The 17738-nt window shown below is 46.0% G+C and overlaps 1 protein-coding gene across 1 annotated transcript; it reads left to right on the top strand.

The window, feature by feature from the left end:
* The first annotated feature begins 326 nt into the window (after positions 1-326).
* Positions 327-7568, top strand: utp6 (UTP6 small subunit processome component). Its single transcript, XM_034542807.1, has 19 exons — positions 327-594; positions 816-900; positions 1005-1046; positions 1151-1243; positions 1506-1553; positions 1646-1709; positions 1795-1913; positions 2049-2126; positions 2241-2322; positions 3131-3212; positions 3308-3486; positions 3851-3930; positions 4019-4096; positions 4552-4731; positions 6031-6111; positions 6227-6336; positions 6496-6562; positions 6784-6856; positions 7024-7568. The coding sequence occupies exons 1-19, from the start codon at positions 503-505 to the stop codon at positions 7176-7178; spliced, it is 1788 nt and encodes a 595-aa protein (XP_034398698.1). The 5' UTR covers positions 327-502; the 3' UTR covers positions 7179-7568.
* The last annotated feature ends 10170 nt before the right edge of the window (positions 7569-17738 follow it).

Genomic DNA, 17738 nt, shown 5'->3' with positions numbered 1-17738 from the left:
TCTTTACTGCAGCATAAAACGTTAAAACGTTATATTTATATTCTTTGAGTAAAAGTAAATCATATATTTGTTATCGGGTTCATATAGGAACCTCTTCATTTTCCTATAACTTCAATAACAACTTCGAAATCACTTTCTGAATTGTATGAGGCATTAACTGTTTCAAATTAGAATCCCCCCATCAACACATTTGCTATTTACTAATACGTGTCGCGTCGTGCCATTTAAAACGTGTCTCCCTCCCAAAACTAAATAATGTGTCTCCTGAATCCGAAGCAGCTCGGAATTCGTCTCGCCAGCCCTCGCGCGCGACCGTGTTTCCCGACGGAGCCGTTTGCAGACGGAACCGGAAACGTGGCCAATCACAACTTCCACACACATGTGTCGGAGAGTTTCGGGCTTGTTGCTTACCGTCTTATTGCATTTCATTATCAAGTTGACATTAATATATTTAGTGCGAATAACAGTCTGACCTGAAACCCGGAAAGGCGTCGTCGCTAAGATGGCGGAGATCGTTCAGCATCGCATTGAGGAGAGGATCCCTGAGTTGGAGCAGCTGGAGAGAGTGGGACTGTTCACCAAGAAAGAAGTCAAGTAAGACCACGTATGGCAGAAACATGGAGAAACATCCATGTGTGTCATGTAATTATGACTGTCATTGACCTCACCACTACAGAGGATATAGCAGTGGATCTAATTAAAAAATGCACCCTAAAATATACTTCACACAGTGTGTGCTGTTTTTCATCAATCTGTACAGCTCAGTTTTGATTCGTGAGATTGTATTATTATTATTATTATTATTATTATTTCAGATCCATAATCAAGAGAGCAACGGCTCTGGAGTACAAGCTTCACAGGTTGGTCGTAAACAAAGAGGACTTCATTGCATACATTCAGGTAGGGGAGGGGGGCCTTTTCATGTTACACATGTATTCTAATTTAGTAAAAACATTTTTTAATGAATAATAAAATACAAACTACGACCACTTATTTATTTACAGTATGAAATCAACGTTTTAGAGCTGACCAAGAAGAGAAGAGCGGTGAGTGACTTGGGATTAATTTTGGTTTGTGACCCTCTGAACACACACAGCCGTTCCCTTTGAGACGATGCTGCGTCGTTTGACCGCCTCACTTTCTCCTGCAGCACATCCACTACCAGTTCAAAAGAGAGGAGATCGAGTTCCCCGTCATCCACAGGATAAATAGTGTCTTCAGGAGAGCAACCAACAAGTGGAAGGTACTGTACAACGCATTTATGTTGTACCGGAGTGTGTCAAATGAAATCATTGCATCCACTATTTATGGTGTCAAATGAGCTTAAAGATTATTATTATTATTATTATTAGATGTCAATTAATAATAATAATAAAAACTAATCGCGACTTTTGAATGATCTCTTATTCTTTTGCAATTTCCCTCTAAAAGCTCATCATCATGAGATATAAATACTTTAGAGTTAGTTTTACTTGACTGAGCGACATGTCTTCTCCTCCCCACAGGACGATGTGCAGCTCTGGCTCTCGCATGTGGCTTTCTGTAAGAAATGGGTACGTAACTGTCTCACCATTTGCTTTAAGTGTGACTGAGACCCCGAACACCGCGTGTCCTCGTTCTAATAATGACCTCCGTCTGTTTTCAGGCCACCAAAGGGCAAATCAGCAAGGTGTTCTCGGCCATGCTCGCTATACACCCCGACAAACCAGGTACACAAGATTGTGCTTTTCAATCTGTTGTAACAAACTCAACATGAACTGTAAATAACAGAGACGTTGTACTCCCCTCTTTAAGCCCTGTGGATCATGGCAGCCAAGAGTGAGCTGGAGGATAGAAGCTCCTCTGAAAGTGCCAGACACCTGTTCCTGAGGACTCTGCGCTTCCACCCCGACAACAAGAAAGTCTTCCAGGAGGTAAAGGAAGCAATGCGTTAATCGCTTCCATTCTCAAACAACGAAACCTGTTAGAAACGTGCTGTTGGAAGAGCCACGAGTGTGTCTTGGTCAAATATTTATGTCAAAATGTCTCCCGACAACTTCTTGTGTCAGTACTTTCGTATGGAGCTGCTGCATTGCGAGAAGCTGAGGAAGCAGAAGAGCGAGCTGGAGAAAGCGGAGATGGACCTGGTGAGTGTGTCGCAAAAAGTGGGAAATGTATATATTTTTTAAGTCAGTGCATGCATGCACAGATGCTCTGGGTCTGTATTCGGTGCTGAATACTCTGCTCTTCACTGTTTCCAGGGTGAATATGAGTTTTCTCCAGAGATCCTCGCCGGCAAACTGGCTGATGTTGTGTACAGAGATGCTACGGCGAAAATCAAAGGTAGGCTTTTTAAAAAGTGGATCACCAGTTAAAAGAAATAGCCAACAAAGATTCTTGTTTCCTCAATCAAACAAGTTTATTTGTATATTGAGTATACTGATGCATTGGAGACAGTTGGAATCTGTAAATTAGTAAAAAAAATGTCCCCTCTTGAAAAAGTTATCACACATTCCCTCCTTGTCAAACCACACTCTTTTTTTAGGGGTTGTACAAATGTGTTTTTGTGGACTTTTGGACAGAGCCAGGTTACGCTATACCAGTGGTTCTCAAACTTTTTTTTTAAATAACAAAGTGCAACCTGTGAAAAACTAAATGAAACAAGTTAGAATATTTGGTAATAAAGAGTTTTACACTGCATACATTTTCAAACCAATAACGTGCAACCTGTGCGAAAACAAAAATAGTGCAGATATGTGTGTCAAGTTTTGTTAGTATTAGTGGCTGCAATGAGGCCGCTTTCCACTGCACATCTTTTATTAATGGGGTTGCAGGCTTGATACAGCCACTCTCAATTCATGCTCAATGTTGAGCTCTTGTTTTGAAGGGCAACAGCAGAAAAGAGTGGCCAATAATCTTGGCCGTCGCGAAGGTACAGGCATTTCAACATGTATTTATTAATGACTTAGTTTTATGTCCGTGTACTTTGAACTGGTGTAATATGTGAAGTTCTCAATTAAGACCGTTTTGCATTTCCTCCTGCGCCCCACCTGTAGTACCACTGCGCCCCACTAGAGGGGCGCGCACCACTGTTTGAGAACCACTGCACTATACTAACCTGGCATCACTCTCTTTTCTTTTTGTCCAACAGAAGCCGAGTTTGTCATCTCACTTCTGAACATTGCAGCTATCTTCGACTTCACCAAAGAACTCCAGGACTTCATCCTGCAAGAGTGAGGAGCCATCTTGCCCAGCCATTCAAAACAGAACGTCACTGCTAAGCATGAATGTAACCCCCCCTCCTCTCACCCCTCTCATTGTATTGCAGCTTACAGACCAACTACACAGCAGACAGCTTGACGTGGGATTTCATGGCTAAGAGGGAGCTGGAGGCCCCGGGGGCCGGGGAGGAGCTGCAGACCGCCAAAGGCCGAGCCTCAGACATCAACCGCAGAGAGGAGCGCTGCTGCCAGGTCTACGAGGAGGGGGTCAAGAGCCTCAGCGCCGGTAGGTGCTCAGACACACAGGGCTATTTTCCGAAAGGCAACAATCATGGCTTGGGACTGAAGGTTTTTATCACCATGCGGTAACGCATTTCTTCCCGTTGCATGTTGTAGTTTTTACAATGTGAAGAAAAGAAAAAAACATTTTATTTTGAATGTCGTGGTAGCTGTATTAGCAGAACCCTTTTTACTTCTCATTACTTATTAATTCAATTCCCGCAGTCTATTGTGTATATCAAAGTTGTTTCCATTGTTGAATTTGAAGAAAGTCAGCTTCTGCCAGTTAAAATAAGAAATAATAATAATAATAATAATTCAGACCCAGGTAGCCGATAAAGGTATTAAACATCTGGTGCTCTGCCCTCTAGAGCCCATGTGGTCCTGCTACGCGACCTTCTGCTTGGAAAGGCTGAAGAGAAAAACCAACGTCGAAGAGCTGAAAGAAAAGGTAAGTGAGTGCACACAGGAACCAATGTCACAGGCTTCAGTGTACCTGGAGGTGGATGTTTACGTGTGTGTGTGTGTGTGTCACACAGAGGCAGCAGCGGCTACTGGGAGTGCTGCAGCGCGCCCACGACTCCTCACTGCTGAAGGAGGATTATTACAAGAACTGGGTAAGATAATTGCATCATTAAAATGTGTATCACAGGGCCCCCTGAAGCCTCAATAGTTCAGTCTCCCCATATTTGAATAATGGCTCCGGGTGCCTGCGTCCTTGCTTTAGTTGAGCTTGCTCAGGGCCGGGCCCGTCAAAGTTCGGGCAGGGGGGGGGCATGAGTGCTCGGTCCTCTTCTAAGTGCACTTCTAGTTGCTCGTTCTTGGAGCCTCGAGCGCAACAAAATGCAACCAGACGGTCGGAGACGTGTGCGAAGTCTAATGCCAGGCAGCCATCTTTGAAACGAGTGGACTTTTGCAATGCCAGACCACATTTTCCTGTTGATCTCTATTGTTCACCATTTCATTAATTCAGTATTTTCTGCAGAGGCACAGCCGGGAAAAAAAAATGGAGATGGAAACGGGAGGAAGTCTGTTCTTGGATTTAACATTCTCTTTGATTCTCCAAACAAAGTTGCAGATCCTGCTCTCCACCGGAGACGCCGAGGGAGCGGCCGGCGTTGCCACGGCGGCCACGCGGCGTTACAGCCAATCGGCGGCGATGTGGAGCCTGAGTCTGCGGACGCTGATGCAGCTGGGGAGTGGAGACGTGGGCGGGCTATTCCAGGAGGCTCTCGCACACGTCAATCCCAAGGTACACACACACACACACACACACACACACACACACACACACACACACACACACAGACACACAGACACACACAGACACTACATATATTACTCTGAATCGAATCAAGTGTTTGCAATACTCTCTGCTCACACCGAGCACGTGCACCACATCCGCTGTGCTCCTACTGTACACGTTTAGTCGCTCTCCTTGGAGCAGGGAGACACTTGGATACGCACACTGCTGTATAATTGGGCCATCTTAGTGGCCCATTTAATCTCCATTTCCTTTTATTAAAGTTCCACAAACGGCCTCTCCTCCCCCCCCCCCCCTCTCCCCTCCCCCCTCTCTGAGCGAGGAAGGCTTCAGGCACTTAAAGCGAGTTTGTGTAATTATTCATCATTTGATGTCAGAACCAACATGTTATCTTAGTTTAACGTGACGGGTAAATTCGACAGGATTACTTTTTAACTCTATATTCTGAATATAACTATGAACTCTGGATGGATAATAACATAATCAATAGAAATGTGGTTTCATTTGTATAAAAAAAACCTCGTAGGCCACACATTGCTTTCCTTGGTTTTGCGTTACCCGTCACATCGCAGTAATATACCATGCGGTATTTCTATGAACACACTTGGACACAGAGCCTTTTCAGTAATGAGCAGAATAACTGGTTGTTGATGTGGGTGGGCACTGGGGGGGGGGGGGTTACATAATGCCGCGGCCCTGAGAAGTAGCAGTGGGAGGATTACTACACGCTGCTCATTAGGCCGGCCTTTTGTCTCAAGAGGACGCTCTCCCGAAGTGTTGGGCAATCGCGTAAAACCTTCAGGCTACGTCAAACAATTAAATGTTTTCCGGCGCCGAAGCAGAGCGCGAGATTAATGAAGAAAATGTGGACGTGCTCTCTGGATCCAGCTCGATGTTTGACGCTCGCACACTTTCTACAGACGTCTTTTTACCCGAGCGACAGTCATCTGTAGAACGGCCGTATATTAAAGGGTCCAAATGAAGCTTGGTGTGTTCGCGCCGAGACGCGTGCCAACAAGTAATACATGTATAACGATGCAACTGTAACGTTGATTAAACACATTGGCGCTTTATTTATTTGACCCCTACATGATTTCTAAAAATCATAATTTTATGGTTTAAAATCAGTCCTAATGTTGAAGCCCAATTCTGACATGTGACCGGTTGGGATTGATCTGTGTCACCGGGACTGGAAAAGTTGAATCGGAGCATCGTCGCTAACCCGCCGCGCACCGCCACTTTAGATTTCGAATCCGACTAACGCCGCCGTCCTTTCTGTGTCCACAGGAGAGTCTGCCGCTCTGGCAGCTGCAGGTCCAGTGGAGCGCGGCCAGCCAGAGTCCAGAGGAGACGGACGCCGTCTTCCAGGTAGTCCGCTAGCACCTCGATGATGCTTACAGCTGAATACTAGATGAATTGTGCTTGTTTTGGCCTCTGAAATGACACAGTTTGTGTGTGTGTGTGTGTCCCTGTTTGTTCCCAGAGAGGTCTGCTGTCTGCAGTCGCAGCAGTTGCCATGGCGATTAAAGAGAGCTACCTGGATTGGTCGTACTCCACTGGAGGCTACAAGAAAGCGAGGAGGAACTTTACGAGGTAAAAACTAGATCCCCTTGCTCATGTTGTGATTTATTTAAATGACAGCAGTAAAAGAATGCAACATGAGTCTGCTGCAAAATACCGTCCAGCGAATGTCATGTGACGAAGCCGACCCGGAAAAGAAAAAACTTCTTTTTTTTTTCTCTCCTCCGGTAGCTTACAAGAAAACCGTCCCTTGTCCAAGGCCTTTTTCACCAGAATGATTGAGATCGAGAAGGAACAAGTACGTATAGCACCTCCGCCTGTATGTCGTCTTTAGGATTTAGGTGGAGAACAGATAATATTGACTCTAGTTTGAACCCTTTCTGAATGTTTCAGAAGACTTCAAACTCTGCCAAAATCAAAAAAATAAGGAAGGAAAATTGCGTGGGCAGATGGTGGACTTTGGTATTGTTTGGATTAGACAATCCCGAGCTGTGATCACACTCTTGTCTGTTCTTCCAGGAGACTCCACGGATGAGCAGTCTGAGAGACTACTATGAGAGAGCCCTGCAGGAGTTTGCTACCTCGGATGACGGTGAGCAGAGTTTGAATGCCAAACAAAAGGAAAAGCAGCATTAGTTGAAAATATTTATTCACAAGTATGGAGGAAAGCCTCTTTTCTTTTTTTTTTTTTTTTCTTCTTCTTTCGTTACCTTAAAATGTTTTCTGTTCTCCCCCCCCCCCCCCCCCCCCCCCTGAAAGATCTGTGGCTGCAGTACATCCAGGAGGAGCTGGGCCCCCTCGGACAGCCAGAGAACTGCAGCAAGATCCACTGGAGAGCCATGAAGTTCCTGGAGGGGCCGAGCGTGGAGAGCTTCACCTCCAAGTACACGCTGATGCAGACCGGACACTTATGAGGGGTCCCAAGGGGTTCAGAAACAGACGCCAGCAGTCAACATCTGGCCCCCCCAGTGCTGTGCCCATCCACAAATTGTTTCTTTGCTTTCAACTGGAAATGCCAGTATTGCAGTTTCTAACGTTCGCTGTCTATTAAGAAAAAAAACAAGTGTTTGGGGGGGGTAAAATGTCCTCGATTGAGCTGCCTCTGATATTTGCAGCTTTTGAGTACTTCTACAGCTGTAATTCACAACTTTCCATTTTTTCCCGTGCAGCCGTTGCTGCATTCGATACCAGACTGAGGTTGGTCACCCGTAGTGTCGTAAAGGGCGTCCACATTTATTTGGCGCTTTGAGAGGACACGTATTCGGCGCTCTTTTGCCGATATTAAAACAAGTCTTTCACTCTGAGGCGTTTCACTGTTGTGTTCCCTGTGAGACGGGGGCGTTACACGTGCACACAGGTTGTTTGTAATCCGAGCTCTGGGTTAGTTCTCAATGAGACACTACTTCTTTAAACAGTTTCTCAGAGTAGCTTAGTGCAGTTAATATAAGTTACGGCAACAAAAACAAATCTTTATCCTCAATTTTTTTTTATTTTACACATCGATCCACTTGTTGGGAGTCAGTACCAAGAGTCATACTGTACAACACGCTGCCTTAAAAAAAACATCCATAAATATCAAGCAGCAGTAGCACTCTGAGATAGTTAGACATCTCTGACACATTTCAATGGCCAGCAAAAAAATTAAAAGTTTTAAAATATATATATATATATATATATATATATATATATACACACACAATTATTATTTTTAAGGACACGTTAAGCCAGCTACATAAATGTATAAACTACGAGGTATAAAAGAGGTTTATTTAAAAAGCATTATACAAACTGATCCTGAAGTCTAAGAATATAAATAATACACCCATAAAATTCTTTTTCCAGTGTTTTCTTTCTCCTTGCAGTTGTCTGCCTCCACCAAACAGTCAATGAACAGTTTACATCCATATCTGTCAGAAATGTCATTCTATCCTGGGAGACATTTTGGGAAAATCATCACAATTGGCAGTTAAAACACGTTTTATTTTAGGTCACAGTAACCTTGACTTTTGACCACCAAACTAATCGGGTGTCGTGTTCACATGAATGGATGATTACATTTATAGTATATAAATATTATAATATAATATATTTATAGACCGTTGCGATATTAAAAAGTTCCTCTACACTCAAGATACTCGTTTCAGGGAAATCTGAAATCTGTCAGGCTTTGAGGAAAAACATTAGTGCGAACATGAAAACGACATTCAGAGCCTAAAAAAACAAAACAAAGTGCTTTAAAGGCAGAATTAGTTATGACAATGATCCCTTTAGCAAATTGGGGAATTACCAAAACCACATTTAATCAGCTTCGTCGTGTAAATGGAGTTTGAATATTATACAGTGTGAGTACTGGTGTGTTGATATATTAAGGAACTTGGACTATTGAAAAAGAAATGCAAATGACCAGCTTACTGCTGCTATAACGGTGCGTCTGCCAACGCTCTTTTTGTATCCAAACTGAGAAAATATGAAAATGTGTTAAGAACATGTTGAGAAAAAAAGTCCCCCCTCGTCTGTCCGGTCGGCGTTTCGGTTTTGCCTCAGAGCTTCTTGAAGAGGATGTAGGTGAAGAGGACCAACACGCCCGCAGACAGAAGTCCAATCGCACATTGGTGGACGGTGATGACGTCCTCCAGGGCGTGGATGCGCTCCTCCATGGCGTTGGTGTGGATGTAGTCATAGACGGAGGCCCCGATGCTCCACACCACCCATGCGGCATCCACCAACGCTTTCATGGTGGGAGAGACCATTGGGAGGGCCGCGGGCAGCCGGGCGCCAGCTGCTTACTGGCCCCACTGCCCTGCTCAGAGAGAGAGAGGGAGAGAAGAGGGTGACACATGGTGCAGGGAGGAGAGTGCCTTGTGTGGGCAGACTGATACAGCAGGCGCAGGTGCACGTCTACAAACACAAGCCGACCACTAAATCTTCCTCTGGTCAGAGTCATTTTAAAGTTGCCATTTGATTCAACCATACAGTATAATTATGGACAATTTTGGAATAAGAAAGAGGACGAAGTGTCCAGAGTCCACGGTCCCCTTTCATCAAACGTGATAAAGTGCCCTCGAAAGCAGTGGGTCAGGGGTCACAGGGGTCACAGGCATTTGGTTTCGCAAAAGACTTTTGCAGAATTTCGTCTGCAAATTTATATTGTTACGATCATTTCAGCCGACTTATAACATTGAATTGAATATGAAAGGCGAGCGTACACTCCGTTTGTTTAGGAAATAAAAAGAACAAGATGTGTTTTCAAAAGCAATACAAAAGTGTTTTACTGAACGTTGTTATTCTACAGGTCTTTACTTATTTCTTTACAATTTTTCTTTCTTTACAATTCAGAGTAAAAAAAGTTTAATGGTAGACTTGTTGCTTGCCATTGTTAAGTAATGCGAGATGTGTTTATGGACCTGCTTTAGCACCAGATGCAATAACTTTCAGTATGTTGATGCCTTGAAAACAAAAGGTCCTTTACTCGCTGACGTCATTGCAGTATCAATAAACTACGGATCACTGGTCTCGTGGTGTGACGTCATGGTCTCATGGGATCAGTGCACTCTGAAGGGAGACGAGGGCGCACACGGGCTTTATGTTGGACACCGAGACCAAACTGCGATGACGTCCATTGACGGACTCGAGACTCACCCACGGGTGTCAGACGATAGTGAGATGATGATGAAGATGATGATGCACATCCGTCCTGCTGTTGCGGGCGTGGTGGGGTGTGTTGTTTTTTGGGGGAAAGCCGGGTTTATTCCCGACTGTTAGAACATCGGACGCTGCTATTCGGCGTCAAGATCGCCGTCAGTCAAACACACCTCTTCCGGTCAACACCCTTATCAAATAAAGCGGAAAGGCGCTGACCTCGATTACCAGTCATCTTAGTTTCAGAAAGTTCCAAAGTTAAAGGAAATGTGCACGAGCGAATGGTACACGCTGCCGAAATACACCACGTGACAAGTGAAATTAGTTATTTAGAGAAGCAGCAAGCGAGTTATTTTATTCTTTAAATTAAACCGCCCAGTTTCCGGCGCTACGGTGCGCGTCTCTCTTCACGGAGCAGCTGACTGAAGAGCGTCACCACGGGCACTAAAAGTGGAGCGCGACCTCGAGAATAGAAAAGAATACAATAGAAACGAATAGAGAGTAAAACGTGAAGTATGACAATGAAGGAAGATTTTTTTTTAAAGAACAGTATTTTATTATAATAGAAAATAAAGCAAAACATGACATTAGTATAGAACGTCACATATGATAGTATCATAATAGAATATAGACACCTTAAAACCTGGGATGAAGCTGCTGATTACATCTACTGCAAATAATCCAGCTGTCATTAGTCCCCCTGATGTGCGGAGCGCTGCACGTGCTCACACTCAGTGATCTATAGAATAAAGAAATGAAAAGCATGTGATGAAGTGTGTCGTGGCGCGCCGCTGCCGCCAGGGGTCGCAGCGCGCTCACGTGTTGCCGGTTTCAGGGAGGTGGTAACGTGAGAGGTGTGATGAACCTGGGATGTTCGTCGCCGCCCGGTCGGCATCGATACAAAAGAGGGGAACACCTTCCAGAGCGCCGCAGACGCAGCCGCGGCCCGCGGTGGCGCATGTGGGACGAGTTGACACACCGCGAGAATGTGTGCACTTTACAGGCAAACACACGCACGCGCGCGCGCACTCGGACGTTACTCAGTGCAGCGCTCTTTGGCCGTTATTTTTTTTTATTGTTATTTTTTTAAAGTCCTCTGACAGGAGTATTGGAAATACTGGGGAGGGGGGCACACCGACGGAAACCTATAATTGGAGACGAGCCAGTGACGCGCTGAAAATAACCAAGTTACCACTTAGCGCCGGTCCATTTTGGGGAGGGCCCAGCACGAGGGCGCAGCTCCATATATCTGCTCCTTCCAGCTGTTTGGGAATATCCTGCTCGTGATATCGAGGCTGTGCAGCATGGCCAGTAACGACAGAGGGCTCCGTTTCCCCCCCCCCCTCCCGGCTGTCGCTTTCTGGATATTGGGTGAACTGGTTGGGTGTGCACGGGGATCTCTAGGTGTTTTATTATTTTTTTCTTTAAAGGGAGAGGGGGCGGGAGGAGTAGGGGGGGGGGGGGGGGGGGGGGAGAGAGAGACTGGCACAAGGCGCAACACTGTTGCGTCTGCATGTTGCGTTTTTCCCCCATCGGACAGAGGGGTAAAGATATAGGCCTAGGGGGGGCGGGGGGGTGGGGGGGGGGCTGTCCGACTTTTTACCCCCCCCGCCCCTCCCCAACCCCCAAAAGGATAATCTTGCTCAATCTGGGATGCGTGTCACACGGAGCGATCACATATCACCGGGGCGGCGGCGGAGCCGGAGCTGCCACTGGATGGACGCTCTAAGTTCCAACTTCGCTCGCGGTCTCCTCGGAGCAGCCGACGCTTTTTCACGCGAAGTCTCCCCGCGTGTCTCGCGGCGATGCCGACACCTGCGCGGCACGCCGACCGGGGCTCAGCATCACCTCCTTCAGCGGGTTCACTGGGTACGTATCGGCCAGATCGCAGGGTTCTTTTAACACCCCTCCTCCCCCTTCCTCCTTTTCGCATTCCTTCATCACTTCGCCTGGAAGTAAAAACGTGTGGTATAAAAAAAACACACTTGCAGGATCCAGTGGTGAACCTTTAGTAGCTGCCTCCACACTGAGTGATGGTGGTGGTGATGATGATGATGATGATGATAAGGGTGTGGGTCAGAGGCTGGGTCTTTGCGGGCAAGGTGAGTCCGACATTTGTTCAACTGGCCTACAAAGTCCCAGTTTCTGGCTCATGTGACCACCAAGTTACAGTTGATACAGCCTGCTGCATATTAAGAAAAAGCAATAGGGAACAGATGGGGAGTCTTTCGGAGAATATAAATAGTTTTCTTTATTGGAGCACAGGAGATAAAGTCTCACGATGAAGCCCGATAGTTCAGTCAACATACTGCTGACATGTAATAGGATCTAATATATTTTTTTGTGGGGGGATATTATGGCGATGCCATCGAGACAAAACGTAGGGTAAAGTAGGCTCCAACAAGGCCATCACAGAGTCACTAACAGTACCACAAAACCCAATGTTTAATAAGTAAGTAATATCGTACGACCACTACACAAAATTATTTCAATGTATGAGAACGGCTATAGGTGGTCCAACAAGAGGAAATATATATGTCAAATTAATTATCTAGTAGCTCAGAGGGGACGACCGGTGAATATCTTTGCTTAATAGTCAGTGAAAATCTTTTGTATTTGTCTTGAACTTTAACTTTGCAGCCTTGCGAAAGAGAAGCATGCTTCTTAAGCGAGTCAGAAGAGCAGAGGGCGTTTCTTGTTACATCGATGAACAACTTTCCCGTGCCCACTTCTCCAGAAAAAAGAAAAGAGAAAAAAAACTGGCCTCATTCTGCAGTGCAGTATTTGATTAATATTTTTTTAATCAAATCCTATTCTTTTATAGCCCAGTCAAAAATAGATTAGAAAAATGAGAAAAGCTCAATTCAAAGTGAAAATATACTTTATTGCATGTATCTCTCTTCAAAGAGCACAAACGAGTACAACTTAAGATTGGCTGCGTTACAAGCACCCTCCTTGAATTTTAGACTGGCAATTTAGTCCAAAATTGAACTATTTCGACGTAAACACACTGAAGGGAATACAAATCCCAGAGTGCCAAACTCCATTATGTTGAACAAGAGTGTCAAGTGGAAAAGAAGTTGTTTCAGAGGCCCGTTTCTATATCCGTCCTGACCCTAGCATGCCGTAGATGCCTCGCTAATGAATTTAGCATCCTGACACGAGATGCTTTATGTAATTAATAGAGCGCAGGGTCACCATGGCATCTCCATGCTGCAAGTGACACATAGGTAAGACATTTGCTGAAGCATGGGATTTTAATTTGAAAAAAAAACACGAGACCTCAGAGATTATTAAAACGCACCTAAAAACAGTCCTGTGAAGTGACACAGACTCCCTTCTGGGCGCCGCCGCGGTGAGTGGGAAGCGGTCACGTTAATCATTTACGTCAGTTTTATTTATTCAAAACTTAAGCGCCTGACCATACGTTATTTGCGGGCTGTTGATGTCAGCGGCAGGTCGTCCGTTTCTCCACGCCCGCTGTTACTTGTTACGTCTGCAAAGGAGTTGCTCGGGACTTTGTCCAACTCCTCAAGTTCTAATTCAATTATTTGCGATTGTTACGCACGTAGGAAACATTTCATCCGAGTAATCAGATGATATGAAATAAATCAACTAAAATAAAACAAAATATAGAGAATTAAAAGAGCCCAATGACATCATCCCTGGTTTCCCCTGCAGCGTGGCCCATTAAAGCTCTACGGCACCTTCGCAGAAAGCAGCTAAAACCCCTCGGGCCAAAAGCGCTCCATATATGCCGCAGGAGAGGACGAGCCAGTACGAGTACGAGAGCCGAGGGCCTAGTAAGGGAGGCCTGGTGGAATGAGCCTGCTTTGAATAAGCAGCATGGCTACGGGTGAGCTCTGGGAGAGTCACCAAGAGCGCTGATTAAAGTTGTGATATTAAACAGTGTGGGCTGCTCCCGCCTGCCAAGCCTCTCCCAGTGGCATTTCATATTGTTTAAAAAGGCCCAACCGGGCTCATCTCGCTACGTGCTGCGCAACGTTGCTTACATCTTTTTTTTCCACCAGGCTGTCTCATATTCTCTCCTCGCACCATTTGTTTGCAGGGTTGTAAACTTACTTTAAATAGAAGGTTTTTTTTTTCCTACAGGTTGTTCTGCGCTCTCGGTCACTGGGTTCGCTCAGCTCTCAGATTGGCCATTTGTTATTGTGAGCATCCTATAGAAAAGCTCTTCACCTTGTGTTTACCCTTTTACGTGAAAGGTGAGCTTCTTATGAACACGCGAGAGCTCCCCTTCTCTGAACTCATTCAACCCTCCAAAACGCCACTGAAAATCCCAATAAAACTCGGCCACTATAAATATACAATTCATAAATACTGTAAAGCGTGCTCGCTTTTCGTGAAAAATATAACCCGAACCGCCCCTAATGTTACTCTAAATTGTTGCGTTTCTTCAGCTGAGTGAACAGACACCAAAGCAATGCACCGAGCCAGCATAATGTTGTAGTTTGATCTAAAAAAATTTTGGAATGAGACGGAGAGAGAGATTAAGCTAGGGAGGGAGGGAGAGAGAAAAGGCAGCAAGAAAAGTGAGGGACTTTTAGGGGCAGCTGTGTTTTATTAACCCAGTCATAATGCCCCTAAAAATCCTTATTGCTCTTGCAATGGTCAACAAATCTCCTGTTTGCAACGTGCAGAGGTATCTGTGAGCGGGGATGCACACGACAACCTGTCGAGCTGGGGGGTGGGGGGGCACAGGTCAATGTATGCTGTATCTAGTGGCCACACGTGTCGCATTCAGAGAGCGTAGAAGCACTTATTGAATCACAGAGCACGTGGGGGGCTCCATCGAGCGAACAGTAACATTCCTCGTGAGTTTCCCAACACGATGTGGATCAGCACAACTCTATCCGAACCGCACGGGCTGAATGAGCAACGCACTAACAATACCAATGTTTCCCTTTTGGCAGACTTGTGAACTGCGGCTGTCATTGGGGTTCTGCCCAAGTCTTCGTAGTTTAACATGCAGACGGGGGAGTCGACGCTACTTGTCCTTCGGTATTTTGACTTTGCAATCAGGTGCCAAGGGACAGACAAAGATACTGACAGACAGTGAGAGAGAGAGAGAGAGAGAGAAAGAGGCTAGCAGCAATGACAGACTCACAGTATCAAGATACACAGTGCAGGCCGCTAAAGAGACAGGCGGGCAGATGGGCGCATGAAGACAGGGAAACAATGAGACATCTTGACAAGACGGCAGCGCCACAGAGAGATATGGGGAATGGCAACAAGGCAGACAGGAGAGGAAGAGAAAACAACAAAGGACACGCAGCGATACAGGCAAACCACACAAGATAGGGAGAGAGAGACAAGCAGGAGGGACTGGGATCCAGGTGTGGCGAGGTGGGCTGTCGCGCCGGGAGAGCGGGTGGTGTGGGGTAGAGCGCTCGATGTCGGTGAGTGAGTGAGTGAGTCATAGGGAGGTTATTCTGTCGAGTTTGGGGACGGCCGCCGCTGAAGAGAGGAAGGAGGAATCCTCCTCTCGTCGGGGGGACAGAGGCAGACAGACAAGGGAGTGAGGGAAAGTGTGGACGATGACTCAGGACCACATGGCGATGAAGGGAGGGAGGGAGGGAGGAATTACTCATCAGAGCATGTGGACTCTCATACGAATATCACAGGACTGACGGTGTGCTTCCCCTCACGGCTGCTACTCGGCCTCCACCCAGCCGCCGTCCCTGCCCGAGGCGCCGACACCTCGCTTTTACCAACCGAGGAACTGAGTGAGCCGGGGGTCAAATTATTTAGTTTTTCCTTTTTTCATTAAAGCCGATCCCTTCCAGTTTTAGCACCCCAGGGCGTCATGAGGCACAAACTGACTTTTTTTTTCTTTTTCTTCTTCCATCAAGCTCCTCCTCCACCCCCAAATGTCTCCGTCACCTGGCTTTCCGCAGCCTGCGCGTGACTGCCGAGTGCATGCTGAAGAATCAGCATCACTATCTGACAAAAGGCATTTGAATTTCAGCGGTGGCTGTGAGAGCCCTGCTGATAAACAAGGGTCATTCTGGGTGTGAGACAGAATCACAGGCCAAGCGGGCCAGGCTGCTACAGTTTTTATAAAAACCTGGCTCAGGTCCTGTTTTTAATCAAGACAGATAAGTATTATCGCGTGTAAATATTGAGGCATTCTGAAACAGTTTCACAGCGGTCCCCGTCTGCTTACGTTTGGGTTTTAAATTACAGCAAGTCGGTGCAGGCCTCTCTGCTCTTTCTCCGAATTAGGCAATACTGTCAAAATGTGTAATCAAAGGAACTGTTCAAAAGTATTGAAAATGGCTTCGTGAGCGTGCGCCTACAGTTCCCTGAGAACAGACATCTTAAGTCCAGCAGCTCCTTTTCTTCTCCGAAGCCGGGCGGACAAAACGGCCCTTTCATGGCTGCGTAGATCCATCTTCACGGTGATAAATGTGCCACTACAGCGAGCCTGTGGATGACAGAGTTGTCATGAGTGATGACAACACCGAGAATCATCAACGGGTGAAAGGGCTACAGGCCAGGCATGCACCATGGCTTCTCTTTATCTGCTCGAGACTCAGCAGCTGAAGCTGCAGATGTCCTTGAACGTGAGTGGTGGTGATTCAAGCTTTAAACCACAGCTCAGCGGTGGAGGGGCGGGGGGGACTGTATAAAAACACACATGCCGTCAGGTCTACTTTATGTGTGTGTCCTATACACCTGATTCTCCCAACTTTTTAAATGTTTGACATCTAAAAAGAAAAAAGAAAAAGATGTCACTAAGTACACCGCAGTGGCATGACTCAACAGGTGAAAGGAGTTCGCACCAGAAGACTAGTTCAGCCTCCCCCCCCTTTACCAGTGGCCAGGTTGCCTTCGGGGTGTGGGCTGACGGAGCTCCGACATCAGAAGAACCACTCAAATCCAGAGCAAACACTGCAGACAAAAGAGTGCAAGAAAAACTGGAGCAGAGCTTCCCTCTGTCGAGCAGCAGCCCGCTTCAAAAAGGAGAATGAACCCTCCTGAACTGCTTTTAGCCAATCAGCTTGTGCTCGCTTTGGTATGACTGCAGCAAATTATAGCGAGGAGGGCAATAAGCAATATATCAATATATCTGTGATGGTAATCTTGGTCTAGGTAATACCTTTAGCCAAAGGAATGTGAAGCTGTTTGACGTCCACTGCCTTTGTGGCTTGTTGAATTAGTTCTTTGGATTCATTCTTGTGATAAGTGTAAGTGTTTACAGAGTGGAGATTTAAGAATCACTTAATTAAAATGGGTTGCATTCACGTGAAATGAGTTGTTTCTTGATACTTTTACCCGATAGCTGTGTAGCTAACGGGATTAACAAAGCTAACGTTAGCTTTGTTAATCTGCATGTGGAATATGGGCTTAATAAAAAGCTGTTTGAAAATGTTGTTAATTGGGAAGAGTTTAATTTATTTAGTAATAATTACAAAATGTTATTCGACACAGCCTGCCTAGCATAAGCAGCCTGTTAGCACAGCAGCTGCTTCGGTGCTCCGCCTGTGTCCGCGTTCAGGGACAGTACTGAGTGTAGGTCGCCTGCGTTTGGCTCGGGGTCGGCGATACACTCAGCTGTGTTATCACTCAGCTGTGTATCGCCCCTTAAGAGTAGTGAGTGAGGAGTCAGTCGATGGCGATAAAAAGGTGTTTCCAGAAAGAGTACGTCACTGCAAACACGAGGGGTCCTCGACTACGCAGCAATAACTGGCCGCCCAAAATAATATGTTGTTTGCTGCGGCGGGATGCGGAATGAGCCGTGGACAGACACCGCGGCCCAGGAGGGCATAATAATGAGGCTGCACTAAAAAGGTTAAAGACGTCACACAAGA

This window comes from Cyclopterus lumpus, chromosome 1, assembly GCF_009769545.1.
Source record: "Cyclopterus lumpus isolate fCycLum1 chromosome 1, fCycLum1.pri, whole genome shotgun sequence".
Lineage (NCBI taxonomy): Eukaryota > Metazoa > Chordata > Actinopteri > Perciformes > Cyclopteridae > Cyclopterus > Cyclopterus lumpus.
Note: the sequence above shows the minus strand (reverse complement) of the source record. Positions and strands in the feature narration are given on the sequence as shown.

Bases quoted from the DNA above. Each gene is read 5' to 3' on its own strand.
- utp6 (XM_034542807.1), top strand. From the start codon at position 503: ATGGCGGAGATCGTTCAGCATCGCATTGAGGAGAGGATCCCTGAGTTG. The intron at 6,112-6,226 runs GTAGTCCGCTAG...GTTTGTTCCCAG, and splicing joins AGACGGACGCCGTCTTCCAG to AGAGGTCTGCTGTCTGCAGT. The intron at 6,563-6,783 runs GTACGTATAGCA...CTGTTCTTCCAG, and splicing joins TTGAGATCGAGAAGGAACAA to GAGACTCCACGGATGAGCAG.